This window comes from Pyrus communis, chromosome 15 (assembly GCF_041283825.1).
Source record: "Pyrus communis isolate YQ-2024b chromosome 15, ASM4128382v1, whole genome shotgun sequence".
NCBI lineage: Eukaryota > Viridiplantae > Streptophyta > Magnoliopsida > Rosales > Rosaceae > Pyrus > Pyrus communis.
The window spans coordinates 36,568,770-36,593,027 of NC_142579.1; the positions used below are offsets into that span (position 1 = coordinate 36,568,770).

Sequence of the window (24,258 nt, forward strand, 5' to 3'; positions counted from 1 at the left end):
ATTGGAAAATCCCCCCAACATCTCAATTTTATCAGAAAATCCCCCCAATATCGTTGTATCTCAGAAAAAATAAATTTTCTTGATGAGCTCAATGGGCCGAAAACATTTAGCAAGATGGAGGTCCATTAAATCTTACAACGGCCCTCAAAAGGCGCGTATTGGGCTTTCTAGCAAAGAAGAAACGGTTGCCCCAAGTCCAACCAACCACCAAAACAGCGACGTTTTGCTTTCTCTTCCCAATCAACATTTCAATGTACGCAGGCAAATCAAACAGGGCAACACACGGTGCAAAACGAAGGTTGCGTTAAAACTTTAGATCCAAGGGACAAGGGGACCAACCCATACACACACAGTGACGCCGATACGAAGAAAAACTGAGACGACGCCATTGAAGAGCAAACCTCCATTCGCGACCACCGAAACAATCGTATCAACCGCGACGGCCTTGCAGATCCAGCTGCCGCGAAATCCAGGTGCGATTTCTTCCTCTTAGTTTTTCAATCGATCTCGTTTGTATGGTGCATGAATCGTACTGTTTGCGTCGTTTCTTTTTTCTTGTTTTTGGTTTTGTAGTGAGTGAATTAGGTTCTGAATCTTTTCGAATCCGATTTTGATGTGCTATGGATCCTGTTTGGTTGCTGAGAAAGGAAAATTGAACGAGAATGTCGTTGTAATAGAAATTGAACGTAGTGTAATTGGAACTAGTGTTTGCGCGGTCCTCTTTTGCCTGAATTCAGCATAAAACTTGAGTTTTTAGCTTGAATTTTTTCGGTTATTTTTCAGCGAACAAAACGAGTATTTATTCAATGTAATTTAATGTAATGGTGTGGTGGTGTTGATAGGGAGGATTAAATGGTGAGTGAGACGTTGCCGCGGTGATTGGCGTGGACTCACAGTGGGGAGCAAGAACGGAGTGGATCGGAATCGGATGGACAAGAACAAGAGCCGTACCGATCTGCTCGCAGCTGGACGAAAAAAGGTACACAGAGCTCTTGGTTGTTTTGTCAGCAACTAGAGCGTTAGGGTTTTTGGCTCATTCAATGTATTTCATGCCCTAATTTTCGATTCCTGATAAAATGTAACTTGTCTGAGCTGTATCCTTTCACTAGAAAAACTTTTTTGTACAGTAGGTGCCTATAGGTTTCCTGCTCTATTTTCTGTTTTGTTTCTTCACTGTCTTCGTAATAAATCAGAGAATGCAAATGAGTTGTCGGATTATAATATATAGTCTTGTATCTTTGCCGGCAGCTTCAACAATTTCGCCAGAAAAAAGATGGTAAAGGCAGTGGAAGCGGAAAATCCACAAAGACATCTGATAAATCAGAGAAGCATGAAGCTGATGCTGATGTAGTCTCTAGTGCAACTAAACCTACAGCGGTGCCTCAGACCCCTGAAGGAGAAACTGAGTCTCATGTAGATGCTAATCTGGAAAACATTAACTCATCAGGGTCACATTCCGGGGAAATTTCTACAGCTTCTGACATTAATGCTGCTGCTCCCTCGGCGGTTCCCATTACACATGAGAGAAACGCAGTTGAAACTTTGATTTACCAAAATGCTGAGTCAGCATCACAGGAGGTGGGATTCAGTAAGCATGATGTTAACTTTTCAACCATGAACGTGGGGGATAATACTGGGGGCACTGATGCTGAGCTGGCAAGAGTTAGTTCATTGGACTCTTCACATGTCATGGATTCTAGAGTGCTAGCCAAAGATGCCAATATGTCTATATCCGTTGATGTGTTAGCACAACCTACTTCAGTTGATGATACTGATCAAACAAAGGGTAGAGATGAGGAATCTTTGCCTCCCTCACAGAATATTAATACATCATTGGTGCAGGAGAGGGAAGATCAGGTAACAGATGTAGGTTGTGCTCTTCTCCTCTTGTTATTTAACTTTCTAAGTTTCTATTATAGATTATTTTGGGATTCTTTGGGAAATTAATTGGGCAGGTTAGGAAAAATGATGGGTTTGACGTATAATTAGAATCTCATTTGTTGCTGGGTAGGGGCAATGCAGGAAGCTGATGGTCTGGATGCAAAAAATTGTAATCTTAGTCAAGAAGCAGATATGGAGCTTAAAGGAGATGACAGGATTTCTTCATCTGAGCTTGATAGAACTTTTGAAAGTTTCTCTGGGCAAGCACCTTCCTTAGACAAGCAAACTGATACACTGTATGAAGCATCTGATAGAGAAGTGGAACTTGCAGGAGATAAAAGTGTAGCTCTGTCTGAGATTGATAGAACTGCTGAAACTTTCCCAGATCTTGAGTCCTCCATAGATGACCAGACTGGCAAGGCAGATGAAGCATCTCTGTCAACTGGTGCAACCATGTCTGGTGGACTCTCAGTGTCTGATTTAGCTCTACCTGAGGCAGATAGATCTTTGGTTGTTAGTGCTGCTATGGAAAACCGCCAGGAAACAGAAGATGTTCCAGGTGGGGAAGAACATGGGGCCCTTTTGGAGGATCATCATCAGAAAAAAGGACTTCAAAGGCCTCCAGAAGCCAATATGGTGATTCCAGATAAAGAATGGACTGCATCTCCTGTTGCAGATGTCAGCTCAATCAGTCTCTCACAGCTCACAGAAGTAGTTAGGAGGCTCAGCGAAGAAGAGTTCCGGGTTCTTATGAAGTCAATTGAATCAGTTTCTAATGCATTTCAGGGGACTACTAATTTGATTGTGCCAGAACATGTATTTCCGGAAATGTTTGAGCGACTTAAAGAAGAATTGGTTCTCACACATTTGACAAAAGATATCAGTGCCTTGCAGCTTGTGCAGCAGTCTGAGATGCAAGTGGAGTTTGATTGCCAACACGATCAGTTACTCGATGAAACATCTCTTCTTCGTGCTTCACTACAAGAAGTTCGTGAGAAGAACCAATGCCTTGCTGAAGAGCTTTCAGAGTGCAGATGTGAACTCCAGGCTGTTGTTAGTGGGAAGGAGGAGTTCCAAGGCCGACTTCAAACGGCGAAGGCAGAGGTTGAAGAATTTTCTGCTAGAGCAATTGAGTCGCTTAGTAGCCTAGAAAGGTCACAGCAGGATTTGGTGAGCCTGTCAGCTGAGTTAGCTGACTGCAAGTCTTTGGTGGCAGCTTTACAGGTGGAGAATGAGAAATTAAATGGGAGTATTGCTTTGTGGGATGAAGATAGAAAGAAACTTCTCGAGCAAAATGATCTTTATCTTCATGAGAAGGAGAAGCTTTCAGCAGAGTTAGTTGATGGCAAAAGTTCTGTAGAAGCTCTACAGGATCAAATTTCCAGCTTAAGTGGGAGTCTGGGTTCAGTAACAGAAGAGAGAAAGAAGCTTGCGGAGGAGAAGGAGCATCTATCCTCTGAGAATGACAAACTTTCTATAGAAGTGGCTGAGAGTAAGAACACAGTATTGGCTTTGCAGGTAGAAAATGGCAACTTGAATAGAAGCCTTTCTTTGGTTACAGAGGAGAGAAAGAAGCTTGAGGAAGAGACAAAGCATATTTTCTCAGAGAATGAGAAACTTGCAATAGAATTGGCTGCCAGTAAGAATTTAATACTGGATTTGCAGGTAGAAAATGAAAAATTGAATGGAAGCCTTGCTTTGGTTACAGGGGAGAGAGAGAAGCTCGAGGAGGAGAAGGATTATTCTGCCCACGAGATTGAGAAACTTTCTTTGGAAATTCTTGTTCTTCAAGAGCGGTTATCTGCCGAACATGAAGAACATAAGAGGTTGGAGGTTGATTTAAAAGAAACGACAACACGCCTTGAAAAACTCTCTGAAGAAAATAACTTTCTTACTAGCAGTCTGGACATACTTAAAGCTAAGATAAGAGAGGTTGATAACAGTGGAATCAAAATTGCATCCCAAGCTGGTGAAGGTGGGGATCAAGTTGAACTTTCAGAAGTGCGGAGTAGGAGTCATGAAATTGAAACTGAAAATGAAAAATATCACCAAGATAGTGAAGGCTCCTTTATTATGGTGGAAAAACCTTCATCTGATGGCAGTGGAGGAGGTTCACCAGTTCTGAATCTTGGGAGGGAAGTTTTTGAAGATTCCTTTGGGTTTGTAGCACTAAAGGGACGTGTGGAAGAGGCAGAGAAAATGTTGAATAAACTTGTACAGGAGATTGAAGGCATCTGCTCTCGTTCAGAATTGTTGAACAGGTCAGGTGATAAAGTCTCCACTCCTCCAGTCTTGAAACTGATTCAAGCCTTCGAGTCAAAGGCGCACCTTGATGAACATGATGGGGAGGAAAGAGGGCTAACTGACAATCAATCTCCGGCAGATTCAATTGCATCAGTAAGAGAGCAAACTGGAAACTTGAGAGCATTATTTGAGCAGTTGCTCCTGGATGCTGCAAATGCCAGTGAATTGCTCAAGGAGGAGCGAGATGGTAGGAAAACTGCTAATGCTACATTCGGGGAGCTTAAAGTTCAGTATGAAGACTTGGAGGAACATAGCAAGAAACTGGAAGCAACCAACATTGAGCTTGGTGTCCTATATGAAGCTTTAGAACAACATAGGGTCAGCATTGAAACAAGGAACAGTGAGCTTGTAGTTCTCTGTGAGTCCTTAAGACTACAAGTTACTAATCTCGAAGCAGAAAACATGGAAGTTGGAAGAAAGCTACATAAGTATGAATCAAGAATTAATCAATTGCAGAGTCGATTGCATGATTTACATCTGAGTTCAAATGACACAGTATCTCAGATCTCTGATCAATTAGAAAATTTTCACAAGGAAGCGGCAGAGAGGGTCTTGATACTTGAGCAGCATTGGGATTCCACTCTCGCTCCGGTTGTTGAAGCGATTGGAAAGCTTGGTGAGTCTATTGGGAGTTTCACCACAACTACACCAGTGTCTCATTATTGTTTGGATACAAGCCATTTCGTTGCTTCTGTTTATGATGCCATCACTGTTATTAAAGATCTGACAGAGAAACTTAAAAGTTCTCAAACAGACCGTGATGCTATATGTATTTTACACAAAGAAGTGAATGAGAAATGTGACGATCTCCATGTAAAGAATGAATTGGCCGGTGAAATGCTGCACAAGTTGTATGGCAACCTTAGAAAACTTCTTAAAGTTTTGCATGGGTCTATAGATGAAAGTGAGATGAACCTGGAAAATGAAAAGCTTCCTGATCCTCTGGATTACAGTATTTATGAAACCATCATAGAACAGCTGGAGAATTTTCTGAGTGAGGGATTGCAACTCCAATCTGTTAACAAGAAGCTAAATTCAGAGTTGATGGTTAGAACAGAAGAATTTGAGGAACTGAGACAAAGATGCCTGGATTCAAGTGCTATTCAGAAGTTAATAGAAGATATTGAAGGTGTTCTAGAAGTGGAACATACTGAGTTTCAAGAAGATAAAATGCTTGCTTCACACTTGGAATCATTGGTATCGTGTCTTGTTCAGAAGTTCAAGGAGGCTGATGCGCAGGTAGGCTTATCTAAAGAAGGTTTTCAATCTAAGGTGATGGAATCTACTTCAATGCAGGAAGAAATACAGCAGTTAAATGCCTCGTGTTTCCAGCTTGAAAGCGAAACCATTGTTCTCAGGGAAAGTTTACGTCAGGCTGAGGAAGCCCTTCTTGTTGCCCGTTCTGAGTTACAAGAGAAACTAAATGAACTTGAACAATCAGAGCAACGGGTGTCTTCCCTGAGAGAGAAGCTTAGCATTGCTGTCTCCAAGGGGAAAGGCTTGATTGTTCAGCGAGATGGTCTCAAGCAGTCCCTTACAGAGAAATCTAGTGAACTGGAAAGATTCTTACAGGAGCTGCAATTCAAAGATTCCAGGTTTCTTGAGGTTGAAACAAAGCTCAAGGCATATTCAGAAGCTGGTGAGCGTGTGGAAGCTCTGGAATCTGAGCTTTCATACATTCGCAATTCTGCTACTGCATTAAGAGAATCATTCCTTCTCAAAGACTCTGTCCTTCAGAGAATAGAAGAGATTTTAGAAGACCTTGATCTGCCAGAGCATTTTCATTCGAGAGATATTATTGAAAAAATCGATTGGCTGGCTAGGTCAGCTACTAGAAACAGTTTTCCTCTGACAGATTCAGATCAGAAGAGTTCTGCTGGAGGAGGTTCATATTCTGATGCTGGTTTTGTTGTTATGGATTCCTGGAAAGATGATGTACAGCCAAGTTCAGATTCCAGTGATGATTTCAAAAGAAAATATGATGAACTTCAAAGTAAGTTCTACGGGTTGGCCGAACAGAATGAAATGTTAGAGCAATCTTTAATGGAAAGGAACAACTTAGTCCAGAGATGGGAGGAACTTTTAGACAGGATTGATATGCCATCGCATCTGCGGTCCATGGAACCTGAGGATAGGATTGAGTGGTTAAGAAAAGAACTTTCGGAGGTGCAGGGTGAGAATGTGTCTCTCCAGCAGAAGATTGTTAACCTTGAGAGCCATTGTGCATCGCTAACTGCTGATTTGGAAGACTCAAGAAGGAGGACGTCTGACCTTGAGGAAGACCTCCAGACATTTATTGATGAGAGAAATAATCTTTCTCAAAGATTGGAGCTTCTGAGCAATGATCATGATAAATTTTCAGCAAAGGCAGCTGAGTTTGAGCTTGAGAATGAAAAACTGCAGGAGGAAGTGTCTGATTTGCAGGAGAATGTAGCCAAGCTGCGAGGGAATGAGAAGCAAATTCTCAGCATAGAAGATGATATAAGAAGGTTGCAGGGTCTGGTTACTGATGCATTGCAGGATTCTGGAACAAAGTCTGAGTATTCTGGTGAAAGAAGCATTGAGTGCTTGGAAGGGTTACTGAATAAGCTTTTAGAGAATTATGCAACTCTTTCCTCCGAGAAACCAGTGTTTGGGGTTGCAGCTGATGGTACTGAAATTTCTGAAGCAATGGTTGTTGAAGCGAGAAGCACAAGTACACCTGATATTGCTGAATCAGATATAGTTGCTTTGAAGAAAGAGTTGGAGGAGGTTCAACGTGAAATTTTTGATGTGAAGGAGGAGAGAGATGGATATGTGGAGAAGCAACGGTCTTTGGCTTGTGAGCTAGAAGTGCTAGATAAAAAAGTGAATGAGTTGCAAGGGCTTCTTAATCAGGAGGAGCAGAAGTCAGCTTCTGTTAGAGAGAAGTTAAGTGTTGCAGTTAGAAAAGGAAAGCAATTGGTGCAACAGCGTGACAGTCTGAAACAAAATATTGATGAGATCAATTCTGAGGTGGAACGCTTGAGATCTGAGATCAAGATAGGCGAAGGTAAACTTGCAGAATATGAACAAAAGTTCAGGGATTTGTCCGCTTATCCAGGGAGGGTAGAAGCCCTACAGTCTGAGAGTTTATTCTTGCGGAATTGTTTGAAAGAAACTGAGAACAATTTGCAGGAGAAAGGAAATACTTTGAGCTTAATCATAAATATTCTAGGAAACATTGATGTTGCAGAGGATGCTAATTCTGGTGATCCAGTTTTGAAGTTAGAACAGATTGGGAAAATGTGCTGTGATATGCGTGCGAATATGGCTTCTTCAGAACAAGAAGCTAGGAAATCCAAAAGAGCAGCAGAGCTACTCCTTGCAGAACTGAATGAGGTTCAAGAAAGAAATGATGGTCTCCAGGAAGAGCTAGCAAAATCTGCGAGTGAACTTGCTATACTCTCCAAGGAAAGGGATCTTGCAGAGGCCGCCAAACTCGAAGCTCTTGCACGTCTTGAAATGGTTTCTACTGCTCACTCTGAGGAAAGAAAACACCAATTTTCTGAATTTTCAGGACTGAAGTCTGGTGTAGATCAACTCAGGAAGGGGTTTCATGATGTTAGTAGTTTATTGGCTGCTGTTTTTCACCAGGACTTGGTATTTTTGCAAAACCTGGAGTCTGGTATTGGTTCCTGCCTCAAATCAAGCAGTGCTGCTGATGTGGTTGATGTGCCCCTTTTCACTACAAGCGATGGATTCATCACGAGTAAATCAGACAAGGTACTTTTTTTTATGTGCACGCTTGATTATTTGTTCCAGTATGATATGCCGTATTTCAATATTCTTATCATTCTATATGGCTTGTCAAAGGCCGTTTTCTAGCAATTATAGGTCCTTTATTTTGTATGCCTTTGTTTCAACTCTGTTGTACCTTCCCTGCGCCCGAAAATTCAAATAAACTTCATTTAAAGTCAAACGAGTGCAATGGTTTTGTTTAAAAAATGCATGCTTTGTTGACTGCAGTGAGCTGGTTAGAAATAGAAATGAAGCCCTTTAAGTTAGAAATGATTATTGAAGAATTGATTTCATGTATATGTATTTCTCTCTGGTCTATTTATTTTATAGGTCTGTGCTTTATTTATAAATTCCAACTTATTGGTTAGAAAGCGATGTGACAGATGGCATGGCATTAGCTTTGCTAAAAGTAATTGGGACTCATGGTACAGTATGTGGGATTAAGAATGAAGAAATAAATACAGTCACGCCACTTTGGATTATAGTAATAATCTTATCATTACCTTTACTGTTATTATCATCATCACTAAGGACTATTATTCTTGTATCATAATTGTTTATAATTTTACTGTTATATTTTGTATGGCAATTATAGTCTTTAAATTTGATGTGAAGCACTCTTCACTCTTATTATTTTAATTTAGTATCATTTCGTTCATTATTTTCTCATCTGTTAATTTTGGCTTCCCTGTTCAGGAGAACTTTATTTTGACGAATTCTTGGTCAGACTCCAACATGCATGGTCAATATGATGATGATGACAATTTTATAATTGAAATCTTTACTTATGTAAGGCATTATCTGCAAGAACTGGAGATCGAGATTGGTTTGCTTGAAGAAAAATTAGATGAACACTCAATTTCATTACATGAAAAGGCTAGCAGTATATCTAAATCAATGGCAATTGTTCGTGGAGAATTAACTTCCAAAAATGAGTCATTTGAAGCCTTGAAGAGAGACTTGTTGCATATGGAAATGGTTGAAAAGGAAAAGGACAATGAGCTTCTTCTTTTGCGCAGAAATATTGCCTTGCTTTTTGAAGCATGCACTAAATCAGTTATGGAAATGGGTAGAAGAAAAGCTGAATTGGTTGGAAATGGTTGGTCTGCTGGAGAACAAGGGATGATTTTGAAGCTAGCAGAACTTTCTGAGGATGGACTTTCATTTAGTGGAGAAGATCAGTTTCGCTCTGAGGAACATGTCAGGAGTATGACAGACACGCTATTGTCAACTGTGAGTGATTTTGGTTCTCTGACAACTGAAATTGTGGAAGGTGGCCAAAAGGAGTTGAAGATTACCATTTCAAAGTTGCAGAAAGAGCTTCAGGAGAAGGACATTCAAAAGGAAAGGATTTGCATGGAGCTTGTAAGTCAAATCAAGCAAGCTGAAGCAGCTGCAACGAGTTATTCAACGGAGCTTCAATCTTCAAAATCTTTGGTGCATGATTTGGAGAAACGGGTGGAAGTGATGAAGGGCGAACGTAACTTATTGGAGCAGAGAGTGAATGAGTTAGAAGATGGCTGTGCTACTTCTACCGACTTACAAGAGAGGGTCAGATCACTGACTGATGTGATTGCTGCTAAAGATCAAGGTCAGTTATTGAATCTACTATAGTTTCAGTTACTGCTGTTGAATTTAACACATTTTCAAATAATTATTTTTTTCTTTAAGTGAAATTTAAAATGGTTATTTTGGCACCAATTATCAAAATTGCTTGTGATTGCAGAGATTGAGGACCTAATGCAAGCACTTGATGATGAGGAGGTGCAGATGCAAGGTCACACTTCCAGGATTAAGGAACTGGAAAAGGTTGTGGAACAAAAGAACCTAGATTTGGAGAACCTTGACACTTCCCGCGGGAAGGTTATGAAAAAGCTTTCCATCACTGTCAGTAAGTTTGATGAGCTACATCATCTATCTGCAAGCCTCCTTACTGAGGTGGAAAAGCTCCAATCACAGTTGCAAGAACGGGATGATGAGATATCCTTCTTAAGGCAAGAGATCACTAGGTGCACGAATGATGTTCTTGTTGCATCACAAACCAGCAACAAGAGAAATTCGGAAGAGATCCATGAGTTACTAACATGGTTTGATATGAATATTGCTTGGTTCGGGATGCACAATGGGGATCAGAACAATGATCAAGTTTCTGACCACAAGGAAATATTAAAGAAAAAGATTGATTTTATAATTCAAGAATTGGGGGATCTACGAGCTGTGGCTGAAAGTAAGGATACACTGTTGCAAGTAGAAAGGAGTAAGGTAGAAGAATTAACGCGCAAAGGAGAAACTCTTGAGAAGTATTTACATGAGAAGGAATCACGGCTAAATTTGCTTGACAGTGTGGGAGATTCTGGCCGGGGAACTAGCAGCACCTCTGAAATTGTTGAGGTTGAGCCTGCGGTGAGATTTTTATATGTTATTTATTTACAAAGTCACATTTTAGAGGCCTCTATCAGAGTATTGTAATGTCACTAATGACTTTATTTTGTGGATTTTTGATAGAAAAACAACTGGGCAGTAGCTGGGACCTCTGTTGCACCTCAAGTCCGCAGTTTGCGCAAAGGCAATAATGACCAAGTTGCGATTGCCATAGATATGGATTCTGGGAGCAGTGGTAGGTTGGAAGATGAAGAGGATGATAAAGGTAATCCTATGCTGATATAATTGCTGCCATCTTTTACTGGTCTTTCCCGTTCAATACCAAGTCAGATAAGTGACTGAAGGCATTTCTTACTGGTTTAACATTTGTTTGTTTCTTCGACTGTAGTTCATGGTTTCAAGTCACTCACGACTTCAAGAATTGTTCCAAGATTTACCAGACCCGTGAGTGACATGGTCGATGGCCTTTGGTAAGCATGACCAGTCCTTATTTTCTTTTCTTGGTAATATTTCAATTTGAAACTTACCTAGATTTTGTGATAACTAAATCATCTTGTACACAACCATTCAGGATGTCTTGTGATCGAGCTCTAATGCGGAAACCTGTTTTACGGCTTGGCATTATATTATATTGGGCTGTACTGCATGCGCTTCTTGCTACTTTTGCAATCTGAAAAGCCAGAAGTGGTTAGAGATTCTCTTGTCAGGTGGTGTTGCATATCGGTTTTACTGCTTTTATGGATATTCTTCGTTAGTTGCTCTTTTTTTGTTCCGATGTTGGCACTCCTCTTTTCTCCCCTTGCACTCTTCCCTTTTCCTAGTCTTTGGATTGAATACAGTAAAAGAGAATCACGAGACATAAGTAAGGAATAGAGTGTAGAAGGAGAAAACGGGAGCGTGAAAGTCACTGCTCTGTTTCTTTTTATAGGTCTTTCGGTTGGGGAAATTCTGGTTTGAATACATTTATGAAGCTCAAAACTTATGCGAGACATTTGACTTGTGTTGCATTGCAGGTTCACATTTTGAAGGGCTTGGAGTCCCGTGTCCCGACGGTGGTTATGCTTGATTGGGTATTAAGTCGGAAGCTTAAATCTACTATTTTTTCTTCTTCCTAGATGCGGTTAGATCGATTTATTATTTTCCACTGCAACCGAGCGACACAGATTGGCAGTTTTTACGTCAAAGAATCCCAGAAGCTTGGTTGCATCTAATAAGAAAAGAAAGTTTGATGATAGGGAAACAAACATAGTTCATTTGTTTACTCGGTACCCAACCAAAGGTTGTACATCCTAGCTGCTGTTATTACTTCCCTACATAAACTAGAGAGAATTTAGTGTGTAACCAAAAGCTCCAACCTAGTACTTTCTTTGTGATGACGATATCATCGTGTAATGTAAAAGATTTCAGGCATGTATTAATGTTTTTGTTCTTGAATTTTCTAGAATTTCGACTATTTCATAGTTCGAGAAGAGAAATTGGCGTATTGGTTTCAGGACTTTTGACCCAATAGGACTTTTGTCGTGGAACTAAAATTTTGTGAGTATATGTCCGTGAATTTTTTATAATGTGGAGCCATGATTCTAAAAGGTCAAAAGCAGAATGACCATTGTTCTATTATGTGAAATGTTTTAAGGACCAATGCTCACGGGTTTATGGTTTAGAGACCAATTCTCTCATCGGGTCAAAGTTCAGACAAATGCTCTCTTTCGAAAATTAGGTATTTTTTTTATCGGTTTTAATTATACTTATGTACCATGATGCTACTTGGAATCTCACCAATTTTCCTTCTTTTTAACAACTAATTGTTTAACCCGTTAACACGCTCTGCTCAAACAAAAAGAAAATCAGTTTTTTACTTTATATAAAACACAGGAATATAAATATTCGCTCTGGTCAAACAAAAGGAAAATTAGTTTTCTACTTTTTACAAAACAGAGGAATATTTCTGTTGAACAAAAAAAAACCCAAACAGCTGTTGCATGAGCAACCATAACGGATCACGACAAGAAAGGAACGGTAACATGCAGAGGATTGTTACATAGATTTACAGAAAGTGTTTGGCATTGCCTTTGGGATTCTCTTGAAACCTTGCTATCCTAAAGTGCTTTAGCTCCACTCCTTGGGCCTCCCCAGTAAGCGCAAGGTCAGCCAAAATCCTCCCCACCACCGGCGACATCTTGAACCCGTGACCCGAAAACCCCCCGCCCACCACCACATCCTTCCCAAACTCCCCACCCAAGAAATCAATCACAAAATCCTCATCCGGGGTCATTGAGTACATGCACAACTGCGTAGCCACCGGCCCGCCGGAGTCAACTACGCCAGAGAACCTCCCCTCTATCCACTCCTTCAACGGAGCCAGCGGGTTCCCGGGACCCCAAGGCCTCTTATCCGGGTCACACGGGTACCCGCCATGCACGGCGACCTTGATCAAACCGGGATACTCCAAAGAAGGTGTCCCATAAATGTAAGGGTTCCCGTAGCTAGCAAACGTTGGGAAGTCACCTCCAATGGCAAAACCACCCTCGTGCCCCTCCTTAATCCGCCAGTAACACACGGTGGTCTCCAGCGGCTGTATGGGCAGTTCGACCCCACCAACCGTTTTAACTAACTTTGTCGTCCACGCGCCAACCGTCACCACACACTTTTTCCCCAAAAACCTCTCCCCATTTGCTGTGCACACCCAAACCCCTCCTCTCACCCTATCTCTCTCCACACCCTTCACCTCCATGTTATCCCTCAAAACGGCGCCGTTCTGCAAAGCGAGCGTTTGAAACATGGACACCGCCTTGGTGGGTTTAATAACCCCGCCGTGCTCTGTCACCACACCCACCCAATCCTCCGGAATCATAACCCGACCCGAAAATTCCTGATCCAGCTGGTCCCTGTTCATGACCCTAAACGTGACAGAATTTTTCCGACAGCTCTCGACGACGGCGTGGAGAACCTTGTCGTTCGCCGGAGCCATATCCAGTTGGTGGGCTTTGAAGTAGACATTGTAGCCGATCTCGGATTCCGCTTGCTGCCAGAGCTTGTAAGACTCGAGGACCAGCGGAGTGTAGTAGTCCTCCGGGTAAGTGGCGCGAATTGTGCGGGACTCGCCGTGGGAGGAGCCGCGGTGGTGGAGGAAGTCGAATTGCTCGAGGAGGAGGGTCTTTTGGCCGCGTTTGGCGGTCTGGTAGGCGGTGGAGCTCCCCATGATGCCAGCTCCGACTACGATGACGTCGTACTCGTCGCCGGAATATTCCATTTCTGGGAAACTGTCAGGGGGTTGTGGGGAAGGAGGAAGAGGACAAAGGCGATTGTGGGAGTTTTGGGATTTGGTTGGCTAGGTGCTTTGGATCTCTAACTTGTGATGGTGAGTGCGAGTGAGTGTGCGAGCTCGTTTTTAACGTGAGGATTTGGTGAAACCAGCCAAATATTTGCTCTGAATTTCGAGATTGCCACTGATTGATTTTGGTGAGAGAGTAAATGATACTTTTTGCTGTAAATTGTAAAAACAGTGACTTGGAATTTAACCAACAAAAAATAGAAACCAACAATTTTGTACGTACAGTTAGGCATACATGTGTGGTGGGGGATTATGATTTCATATCAATCATATGATAAAATAATATATAATTAATAAATGATAATTTTCATTTTTAATATTAACGAAGTTTTTTATGATAATATCCGGCACCTAGTAATAGGTACTTAAGTTTTGACAATATCGATGATGTTGGGGGCGGACTATATTAGGACTGTAAAGTTTATCATGGTATGAGAACATACTTTTCTTTTTGCACATCCATGGATGGAATTTGCCTCCTTAAGTTGAGCTTTCAAAAAATTGTGCTAGCTCTAGCTTCAGGATATCGAATGCTTACGTTCTTGAAAAATTGCTTTGTCTCCAGTCTCTGAATGATGATCGGACTCTCAAATAGTTGTATTAGCTCAGGTATATAATGACTTGACCAATTCTCGATGTGGGAATTTGTTTCTCTTGTAACCGCATGTGGGGCCACTTGTGAGGGGGCATGTTGGAGAATATGATTCCACATCAGAGAATTCCCACCCTTAATATCACCAAGACATTTTGTGATAAAATCCAACATCTAGAATAGGTGGTTAAGGTGGAACAATATCGGTGATGTTGGTGTTTGACCAAATTGGGCCTATAAAGTTTATAATGTGTGATTTTATTTACATAATTGATTTGTTTTTATTCAAATCAAAATCTAATTTAACCAAAATTGAGAAAAATTTGAACTTGAGTGCAGAAGGAAGAGCACATTGCTTGAGCCAACATGGCTTCTCCCATGTTTGAAACTTATCTTGTGATGATGATGAAAAGTGAATGTGTTCATTATAGATTAGTTATATGCTCTTTCTATGTAGCTTTTTGGTACATCACCTCTCCACACACACTTTGCATATTTGCATAAGACAACGTTATGTAGCCATTTGTTGGAAGAATAGTGTCATCAAGATTCTAAATGTTTAACTTAATGTTTCTTCTAATGAAAAATGGAAATCTTAATTTGATGATAATTGATGTGAGTTGTTATGACTTGTGTGGCACGTAACCTAGAAGCATCAAAGAATTGGACAATGATCATGCGAATTGTGCCACTTTTAACGTATTGAATATAAAACATCATGCTTTACGACTTATAGAAATTTGTGAGGCTAAGCTCACCATCTTCTCTTTAGTGTATATAATATCGTTTGTTCATGAAAAAATAAATAAACTTACAGAAATTTATAAAGAAAAAAAATAAAAAAAGGTTCCTATCTCACGCTTAATTAATATCAAATTTCTCTTGACCTAGTTGTGGAATTTTTGATACAAGTGATATTTAGGAATAGAGAATTGAACCTAGAACCTCGAGTGCACGGATAAGTGATTTTAACTATTTGAGTTACAAACTTCTCACGCTAAATGGACATTTTATCTCAAAAAACCTCCTGACATCATACGGAGAGTCACAAATTTGATGTGCATGGAAGGAAGGTCACTTCTCCCATGTAGAAAACCGTATTTAATCAGCAATTCCTAACACAAAACTTTGAATTTGTTTGAGATATTACTAATTTATAAAGAAATTGGATAGTTAGTCTCTCTATTGTTTATACCTTAGAAAAAAGAAATAGAGAAAATCACTTATACACCAAACCTTTGAGTCCTAGTCCACTTAAGGGAGAAAATTTAGTCTACTTAAAAAAGTAACTAAGTTGATTACAATGATATCTAATACATAAATTCGTTATTAGCACTCTTCAATTTCTATCTTACGTTTTTCGAGTGCATAATGACATCCTTGATATAGTATAAAAAGTAGATATGCTCACTTAACACTATCCCAATGAAGATTGAATTTGGTAAAATGATGTCATTTTTTATATCAGGGGCAGAGACTTGTGCTTGAAAAGTGAGTTAAGCCATTCGGAACCTCTAAACAAGTCAGCTTTGTTACTTTATTATTGTATGGTTGGTAATTGGTTTGGGTGATGGAATATTTTGTTTGGTAAAATGATGTCATTTTTTATATCAGGGGCAGAGACTTGTGCTTGAAAAGTGAGTTAAGCCATTCGGAACCTCTAAACAAGTCAGCTTTGTTACTTTATTATTGTATGGTTGGTAATTGGTTTGGGTGATGGAATATTTTGTTGTCTTCTCTTCTGTCACGATCCATTATCTCATGCTACAATTCTTTCTTTTCTCTAATGCCGGGCTTCACATGGTGCTGTAGAAAGTTAATGTTCATGATAAAATATATGTAAAATACATGCCCCTTGTGCATATTGAAAGACAATGGAAAGCCAACTTCTTGTTGATTTGAAAGTTGATGTCATTTTTCATTACTTCATAATTTTATATAGACAATTGACGCAAAGATGATTGATGAACTTTTGTTCCTTTTGTTTTTGGAATAATTAGAATCTTCGAATAATTGGAAGAAATATTTGTAATATATACACATGGAATGTAATGTGTCAAACACTCATAAAATTCTATAATTTATTATCGTAGGATTTGAGAATGAAACGCACTTAGTGGTCATTACAGTGGTTTGTTCTGATCCTACAAAACAAAGAGAATAATGTGTAAAAGCAACCAACGTATTACACATGACACTCATAATATTACAAAATTTGATAGTATTTTTACAACGGGTAAAATTTTTATCCTATGTTTGATACAAGAAAAATTTATATGAAAGGAGTATATATGTGCGTGATGGATTAATTTTTTATTTTTTTCTTTCTTACAAATGTCTAACATGCTGCTTTGAAATTAGATTAGTAGTTAAACTCACAGCCTAAAGGCAGGAAGTATGAAAAGTAAAAAGAAAGGAGTGGACTACCATATTTTGAACCCCAGCCCCAAAACAACCAAACTCGTATCAAATTGGCGTGTTCCTCAGTGAACGTGATTAAAATGTACATTAATTAACAAAACTAAGTACATAAGTACTTCTAGAAAGGAGTTTGTTTGCTCTAGACTCCAAAGTAACAAGTTTATGGCTTCTCATATTTAAAAGCACTCAAATGCATGAAATTCAAAAAAGCCAGAGAGAAAAGCTCCAGAGGACTGATGGCTAGGCGGCAGCCCCACCTGTCCTCTCCTGCCACCTTTCTCCTCATCTCTCTCTCTCTCATGTCCCCCTCCCTTCTGGCTATTTTTGCTCCACCTCTCCAAAGATGGTGGCCTGCCCCCATCTCTCCAAAGATGGTTGTTTTCCACAATCTTCGACTGTCAGTGTTTGTGGTCCTGAGCAACGTTTCAATTTGGGAACTTCATTTCTCTTCTTTTGGTTATCATCCAAACTCTCTCTATTTCTTGCTATTGCGTACCAAATTTCCATGAGCCTCAAATGAACCACTCAACCCATACTACAAATCCAGCCCTGAAGACTTTTTTTTTCCTTGTGTCACCCTTAATTAATAGAGGAAATTAGGACGCCTCCCTCCTCCACCAATAATATATAAGTGGTATTCCCTTCTAATATTATATGTGCTGTACTTAAATCACATCAGGGCATATCTAAACGTGCAGTTTTCATTAATTTGCTAGGTAGGAATTTTTTTGGACAAAGAGAATAAGTGTATTCGCCCATAAAAATGTAGTCAAATCACATGAGGGCATAACTCAAGATAGATATTATATCTTGGGTAGCTAGTTTGAGAGAGGAGGGAAATGGTAACGGTTTGAAGTGAAATGGACAAACAATTGTTCTATAAGAAAATAGACAGCGAGTTAAGTTGAACTCCTTTCTTCATAAACTTGAAAGATTTAATAGTCTATGGCTCTCGCATATGAAAAAAATCTATCGAGTAAATGAAAGAAAAATATGAAGATGAACAAATAATTATAAGAAATCTACACCTCTAGTCTCAAACGCAACCAAATGCTGTTCAAGTCTTCTTGTTGGGATCAAAGACATTTTTATGACTGAATCTTTAATCGAAAGCAATTCGGGGAACTCTTTCTTCAGCTTTGAAGCATCCAATTCATTGTTGCTCCTCTCCACTTGAACTTTGGATCAATGTAATCCCTGAACATCTCTAGGGTCTCGTTGCGGCTTATGACTCCTGGGTTGGTGAAATTCCATATTCCTCTGCAGTTCCTCCGAGCCATCTCAATGGAGATCGGTAGGAGCTCATCGAGCACTGTCATGCTGTTGGGAATGTTCACAACCTTATCGTAGCGTGCTATCTTCATGACGGAGTTTCTAGGGTTGCTGAGGGTCTGATGATATTGGCATTCTCACTTAGAGGGTGCCCACATTGTCATATTCCCTCAATAATTCTCTTGCGAAGTATCTCCTTTCTTTCCCACGAAGATCGGTGAAAATCTCGGCAAATACTATGAAATCGGAAGCTGAAATGACGTCGTGGTTGTGTTGGCGTATAGACGACGGCGGAAAAGAAGAGACTGCGGCAGAGAAACGGCGTTTAGGATTTGAGAGAGAGAGAGTGGAGGTGAAGAGTGTGAGTTTTCAAACGGTGTAGTCAAATTAAGATTTGATAGGATATTAATAGATTTTCAAATACAGACATATTCAATTAGAATTATAAGATGAATTTTAAAAGTTTTTCATCAACTAATTACGATGGTTAGATGAATCGGTTTAAACTAAAACCACACTTGATTGTGTGCGACTTTCCAAATTCTTAGTACTGGCTTAATCCAAATTCTTCGAAGTTCTAGCTTAATTAAGTTTATGGGCGATTACCACCTTTGAAACCATGTTGCAAACTTAATTAATTAATGGTTTCTTCATTAACTTCTCCTCAATGAATGATTACAATGGTTAGTAGATATACACTGGCCACAACATCGTTGTTGGCCCCAACATGCCTCACCCCGGGCTCTACTCTTTCTTAAGTCTTTTTTTTTTTTTTTTTTTTTTTTAATTATTCCCAAATAGTAGGAAAGGTGTTAGAAAAATTCATGTAATAAACTGATTTGCACAATGTAAAACACTGATTCTGCACAATGTAATATACTGATTATGCCCAATGTTATACACTGATTATGCCCAGTACACTGATTCTGCACAATGTAATTGTCACATCTCGGCCTGGGCCCCCACCACATTCTAGGCTCGATTCCGCCGTAGCATGATATTGTCCGTTTTGGGCCCTGACCACGCCCTCATGGTTTTGTTTCTTGGAACTCACACGAGAACTTCCCAGTGGGTCCAACATCCCACATCGCCCAGGGATGAAGATCATGTAAGCCTTATATGTATATTCCTATCTCTACCTAGCACAAGACCTTTTTTTTGGGAACTCACTAGCTTCTGGTTCCATCGGAACTCCGAAGTTAAGCGATTTCCGGGCGAGAGCATTCGCAGGATGGGTGACCCACTGGAAGTTCTCGTGTGAGTTCCCAGAAACAAAACCATGAGGGCGTGGTCAGGGCCCAAAACGGACAATATTGTGCTACGGTAGAGTCGAGCCTAGGATGTGGTGGGAGCTCAGGTCGGGATGTGACAATTTGGTATCAGAGCCAATTCCTGGCCTGAAGTGTGCCGACGACGACGTCGGGCCCCTAAGGGGGTGGATTGTAACATCCCACATCGCCCAGGGGTGAGGATCTTGTAAGCCTTATATGTATATTCTCATCTCTACCTAGCATGAGGTCTTTTGGGAACTCATTGGCTTCTGGTTCCATCGGAACTTCGAAGTTAAGCGAGTTTGGGGCGAGAGCATTCCCAGGATGGGTGACCCACTAGGAAGTTCTCGTTTGAGTTTCCAGAAACAAAATCGTGAGGGCGTGGTCGGGGCCCAAAGAGGACAATATCGTGCTACGGTAGAGTCAAACCCGAATGTGGTGGAAGCCCGAGATGTGGTGGGGATCTGAACCGGGATGTGACAGTAATACACTGATTACATTAATAGTTTCGGTACCCCCTTCCCTTAATAATAATAAAAAAATTTAAATAGAAAATAGACAGCAAATTAAATCGAACTCCTGTCTTTGTAAACTTGAAAGACTTAATAGTTTATGGTAGTTTCGAAGCCCCCTCCCCTTAATAATAATAAAAATTTTAAAATATAAAATAGACAGCAAATTAAATTGAACTCTTGTCTTTGTAAACTTGAAAGATTTAATAGTTTATGGCTCTCGTTTACGAAAAATTCTATCAAGTAAATGAAAGAAAAATATGAAGATGAAAAAGTAAATATAAGAAATCTACACAACTCGTCTCTAACACAACCAAATGCTGTTCAAGTCTTCTTGATGGGCTCAAAGACATATTTTACGATTGAGTCTTTGATCGAAAGCAATTCGGGGAACTCTTTCTTCAGCTTTGAAGCATCCAATTCATTGTTGCTCCTTGGCGCGACAATCACCTTGGCCTGTTCTTCTAGGTCAAAATTTTGCCACTTGAACTTTGGATCAATGTAATCCCTATACATCTCTAGGATCTCGTTGTGGCATATGACTCCTGGGTTGGTGAAGTTCCATATTCCTCTGCAGTTCCTCCGAGCCATCTCTATGGAGATCGGTAGGAGCTCATCGAGGACTGTCATGCTGTTGGGAATGTTCACAACCTTGTCGTAGCGTACTATCTTTGTGATGAAGTTTCTAGGGTTGCTGAGGTCTGATGATATTGGCATTCTCACTCTGAGGGTGCACACATTGTCATATTCCTTCAACAGCTCCTCCACCTGCAAATAATTTGACATTTAAAGACTAATTTCAGTATTAAATTTCTTGCACCACAGGGCTCCACAACCATTAGAAGTGCACATGATTTAAAAAAAAATAAATTGAACATTTGGTAATGTAGCATATATACCATGACTTTTTGAATAAAAATCAACGAAACAAGTTTGAAATTGTGTTACCATGGCTTTGGTCTTCGAATAGAAGGAACCGGTGAAATTAGGGTAGTCCTCCTCCTTGAATCCAATACCAGATCCTCGGGGATGCTCCTTGTCATACTCAAAAATGCATCCGGTCGCAAAATTCATCATCAACAGACCTTGATCCTTGCAAACATCAGCCAAATTAAGTGTGCCAACTACATTAGTCCGAATTGTTAGCGCCTTGTGAGATTCACACCAATCAACGTTCGGCCGACCTGTAACTCCAGCAGCATTGAACACATGGGTTGGTTGTACTCTTGTGATATCCTCCAGCAGAGACTTCCTATCCTCAAGTCGTCCCTTCCCATACTCAAATTCAATTCCTTCACCCTTACAAAGCTTCCCCAACAACCCTCCAATCCATCCAGTCCTTCCATATATCAGAAACTTCAATGCAGAACTATTGCTACCCTCACTGCATGTTCTCGACAGCCTTGTGAACCCATATTCGAAGAACCAAGAATCATCATTCGGTCGGCTAATCACTGCGAAACTCGGGTGTGGGTGAAGTGCAGCAGACACATCACCCCACCAATCCGCGTGCTTCGTGTACCATTGTGTCGTCAGCTTGAGCCCTTCCTCCCAACTAGTCCTCACATCCCACCCTAGCTTTTTCAATTTTTGATCATCCAAAAAGTACCTTTGGTCATTGAAAGGCCTATCATGCACAAAAGTTATAGCTTCCTTTGAATTCAAACCAATCATTTTGCAAATATCTTCTGCCACGTTCAAAACTGACCTCTCTTTTTTGGTGCCAATGTTGTAAACATGCCCTATCACTCCCTTGTGAAGTATCACATCAAATGCCTCAGCCACGTCATCACAATACAAATAGCTTCTCACATTTGATCCATTCCCATGGATTGGTAATTTCTCACCTTTCATTGCAAGAAGGCTAAATTTTGGGATAAGCTTTTCTGGATACTGGTGGGGTCCGTACACATTGTTGCTTCTAGTTGTTATAGTTGGCAAACCATAGGATCTGTGGTATGCCATGACCAACATTTCAGCCCCAGCTTTTGTGGCTGAGTAAGGGTTTGTAGGGAGGAGCTGAGAGGCCTCAGGGTTTCCAATATTGGTCTCCATATCCGTCTCTCCATAAACTTCATCAGTACTCACATGAATGAAGCGTTTCACTCGCTGCGTGACCTTGCATGCTTCGAGGAGGACGTGAGTGCCGTAGACATTGTTGTTGGTGAAATCGAACGAGTTTCCGAACGAATTGTCCACGTGGGTTTGTGCGGCGAAGTGCATTATGGTGTCGATCTCATCGGCAATCAGGAGATGGTTTATGAGATCAGCACAGGCAATGTCTCCCTTGACAAACTTGAAATTCGGGGAGGAACGACAAGGCCTGAGGTTCTTGAAGCTAGAGCAGTAGTCTATCTTGTCAAGAGCAACGATTTTGTAGCTGGGATAGTTTTTTATTAGGCGATTGGTCACGTGGCTGCCTATGAATCCTGCTGCTCCTGTTATGAGGATGTTCTTTGGTGCATATGGCGTACCTTCAGATTCCATGTTTATAGCCCTCTCAATTGGTTATTCCTCTGCAACCGCTGAACCGAATATTCAAAAACACAATGAAAGAAATTAGGCCATAAGACCATTAGTACCATACCAATACAAACATGTTATATGCCTGACACAATATTTTGAAATGTAGATCCGAAAACGCTTTACTTAGGACGAGTCTAGGAGTGCCTTCATATAAAGCATTTTTGCTCATAAACGTTTTTTTTAAAGAATACTTATGTAGGAATGATTATACTCATAAATGTTTGTGCTAGAAGTGACTTTACAAGAAATATGTCGAATTTTTATAGAAAAATTCAAGTGTTACTCTAGAAAGCATTTCTACAACCCAACATTTTAAGTTTTTAGGTAGTCAAAAGCAGATTGTATGAAGAAAATATCTTAGTGCTTCATGAAAATGCACATAGTACGCTTAGTGAATGCTTCTCCCGACAGTTATTCAAAATGTTTTTATAAACCAAAAACACTGTTACCTCAGTCTAGCTAGACTCAAAATTAAGAAATAAGAATCCAATGTCAATCTTCTTAATTAAACGCCAGACTTATCTCAACCATCAAATTAAGGCCTGGTTTGGTACTGAGATGATTCTGAAAAAAGCTGGTATAAAAAAAAGATGGGAGCTGTTTTTGTGTTTGGTAAACATTCTGCTTCAGCTTTTTTTCACAGTTTTAGGTGAAAAAAAGCCAAAAACAAAAAGCTGCAAAACCCAGCTTTGAAAAACAGGTTTTTTTTCACATCTGTTTTACATAAAAGTTTACCAAACACTATAATACTGTTTTTTTGTTTTCAAAAGCACTTTTACAAAAAAGTTTACCAAACACTCTGCTGCTTTATTTCACAACTGCTTATTCTCACAACACAGCAGAATCAGCTTTTTTTCAAAGCACAGCAATACCAAACCAGCCCTAAGTAACGCAGTCGATCGACATTGTCTGATCAAGATTGGTTTGGATATATTATACAACAACAATCGTCTCTAAAAAAATTCAAACCTATTGAGTAGTTTCCGTTAAAATATGTGAAAACATACACTAAAAAAATTGCATAAGTGATTGAATTTCACATAGAGAAACTTACAAATGATCAGAAATGGCAGGTAGGAAGATTATCCATGAACACTAAAATCTCCAGAGCAAAGAATAGAGAGCAAATTAAACAAATGGATTAATGAGGAAACAAAACCATGGCAGCAGATTAGAGAATGGAGATGCGTAACGGCCGCTAGGGCTCTCTCTTGGACTTTGACTCTCTCTTACTAGGCTACAGTCCATGTCACGTGGTGCTTGATGCGCACAGTGTTGCAGTAAACAGTTTAGGGTTTTATCCTAATCCAGCTTTTGGTGGAATATGATTCAAAAAACAATAAAATTTTATCACCAAAAAGAAAATTTCAAATTCACAAAGTAATTAATTAGTTAAGGAAATATTTTTAGAAATTTTAATGAAACACTCCTGGTATTGTTCATTTTTAACGAAAATGATATTTTTACCTTGAAAAGTCACTCCTTGTACTATTCACTTACACCTTTATTTTGTCATTTTTATTAAAACTAAGATTTTTGAGGATTTTTCGTTAGTTTTCCTAATATTTTTGTACTTTCGTTTTGCCCTTCCCAACTCCTACCTTTGAACCACCGCAGGATGATCCAGTGGTTGGGACGAATTCTAGCTAGGTACGTAATCCACACAACATGTCTTGGGTTCAATTCTTGGTCTTGGTGAATCACACAATAATGGCCAGTGAGAGGCTAAACTGCTTCTGTGAGTCTTCTCGACAGTGGATTGTCGTGGTGAAGCCACCTACTCATCTTCTTTTTAAAGGAAAAAAAAACTCCTACCTTTGTCCTTAATTCTCGTGATGGACTCTTTTAATACACATGATTAGACTAGAATGAATAACCTACTAAATTAAAGACAAGCCGAAAAGAGAAATTATAAAATTATGACACCTAGGAATAGAATTATGAATTACACATTAAGAAAACTTATAAATTTCAAAATTTCTTTTAGAATAAAAAGATTAGAAGGGA

The 24,258-nt window shown here is 39.8% G+C and overlaps 2 protein-coding genes and 1 pseudogene across 8 annotated transcripts; 1 reads left to right on the forward strand and 2 right to left on the reverse strand.

Annotated features, from left to right (window-relative positions):
• Window positions 1–206: 206 nt before the first annotated feature.
• LOC137728724 (uncharacterized) lies at window positions 207–11,760 on the forward strand. 6 transcript variants are annotated; one of them, XM_068467477.2, is made up of 10 exons: window positions 207–473; window positions 843–979; window positions 1,249–1,870; window positions 2,012–7,929; window positions 8,641–9,535; window positions 9,671–10,347; window positions 10,450–10,591; window positions 10,715–10,796; window positions 10,898–11,033; window positions 11,340–11,760. In XM_068467477.2, exons 2-9 carry the CDS (start codon window positions 929–931, stop codon window positions 10,998–11,000), a joined length of 8,490 nt encoding a protein of 2,829 aa, XP_068323578.2. In that variant the 5' UTR covers window positions 207–473; window positions 843–928; the 3' UTR covers window positions 11,001–11,033; window positions 11,340–11,760. The 6 variants fall into 6 exon arrangements, with proteins under 6 accessions (XP_068323578.2, XP_088543061.1, XP_068323602.2 ...); XM_088686935.1 differs by having other exon boundaries at window positions 1,249–1,866; window positions 2,023–7,929; XM_068467501.2 differs by having other exon boundaries at window positions 251–473; window positions 2,023–7,929.
• Window positions 11,761–12,219: 459 nt separating this feature from the next.
• Window positions 12,220–13,693, reverse strand: LOC137713036 (putative sarcosine oxidase pseudogene; annotated as a pseudogene). The gene has a single exon (XR_015957355.1). The product of XR_015957355.1 is annotated as a putative sarcosine oxidase pseudogene (transcript).
• A 6,199-nt stretch (window positions 13,694–19,892) lies between these two features.
• LOC137725940 (trifunctional UDP-glucose 4,6-dehydratase/UDP-4-keto-6-deoxy-D-glucose 3,5-epimerase/UDP-4-keto-L-rhamnose-reductase RHM1-like) lies at window positions 19,893–22,376 on the reverse strand. The gene is made up of 2 exons (XM_068464819.2): window positions 20,674–22,376; window positions 19,893–20,493 (listed from the first exon to the last, which is right to left on the reverse strand). Exons 1-2 carry the CDS (start codon window positions 22,210–22,212, stop codon window positions 20,050–20,052), a joined length of 1,983 nt encoding a protein of 660 aa, XP_068320920.2. The 5' UTR covers window positions 22,213–22,376; the 3' UTR covers window positions 19,893–20,049.
• Window positions 22,377–24,258: the final 1,882 nt, after the last annotated feature.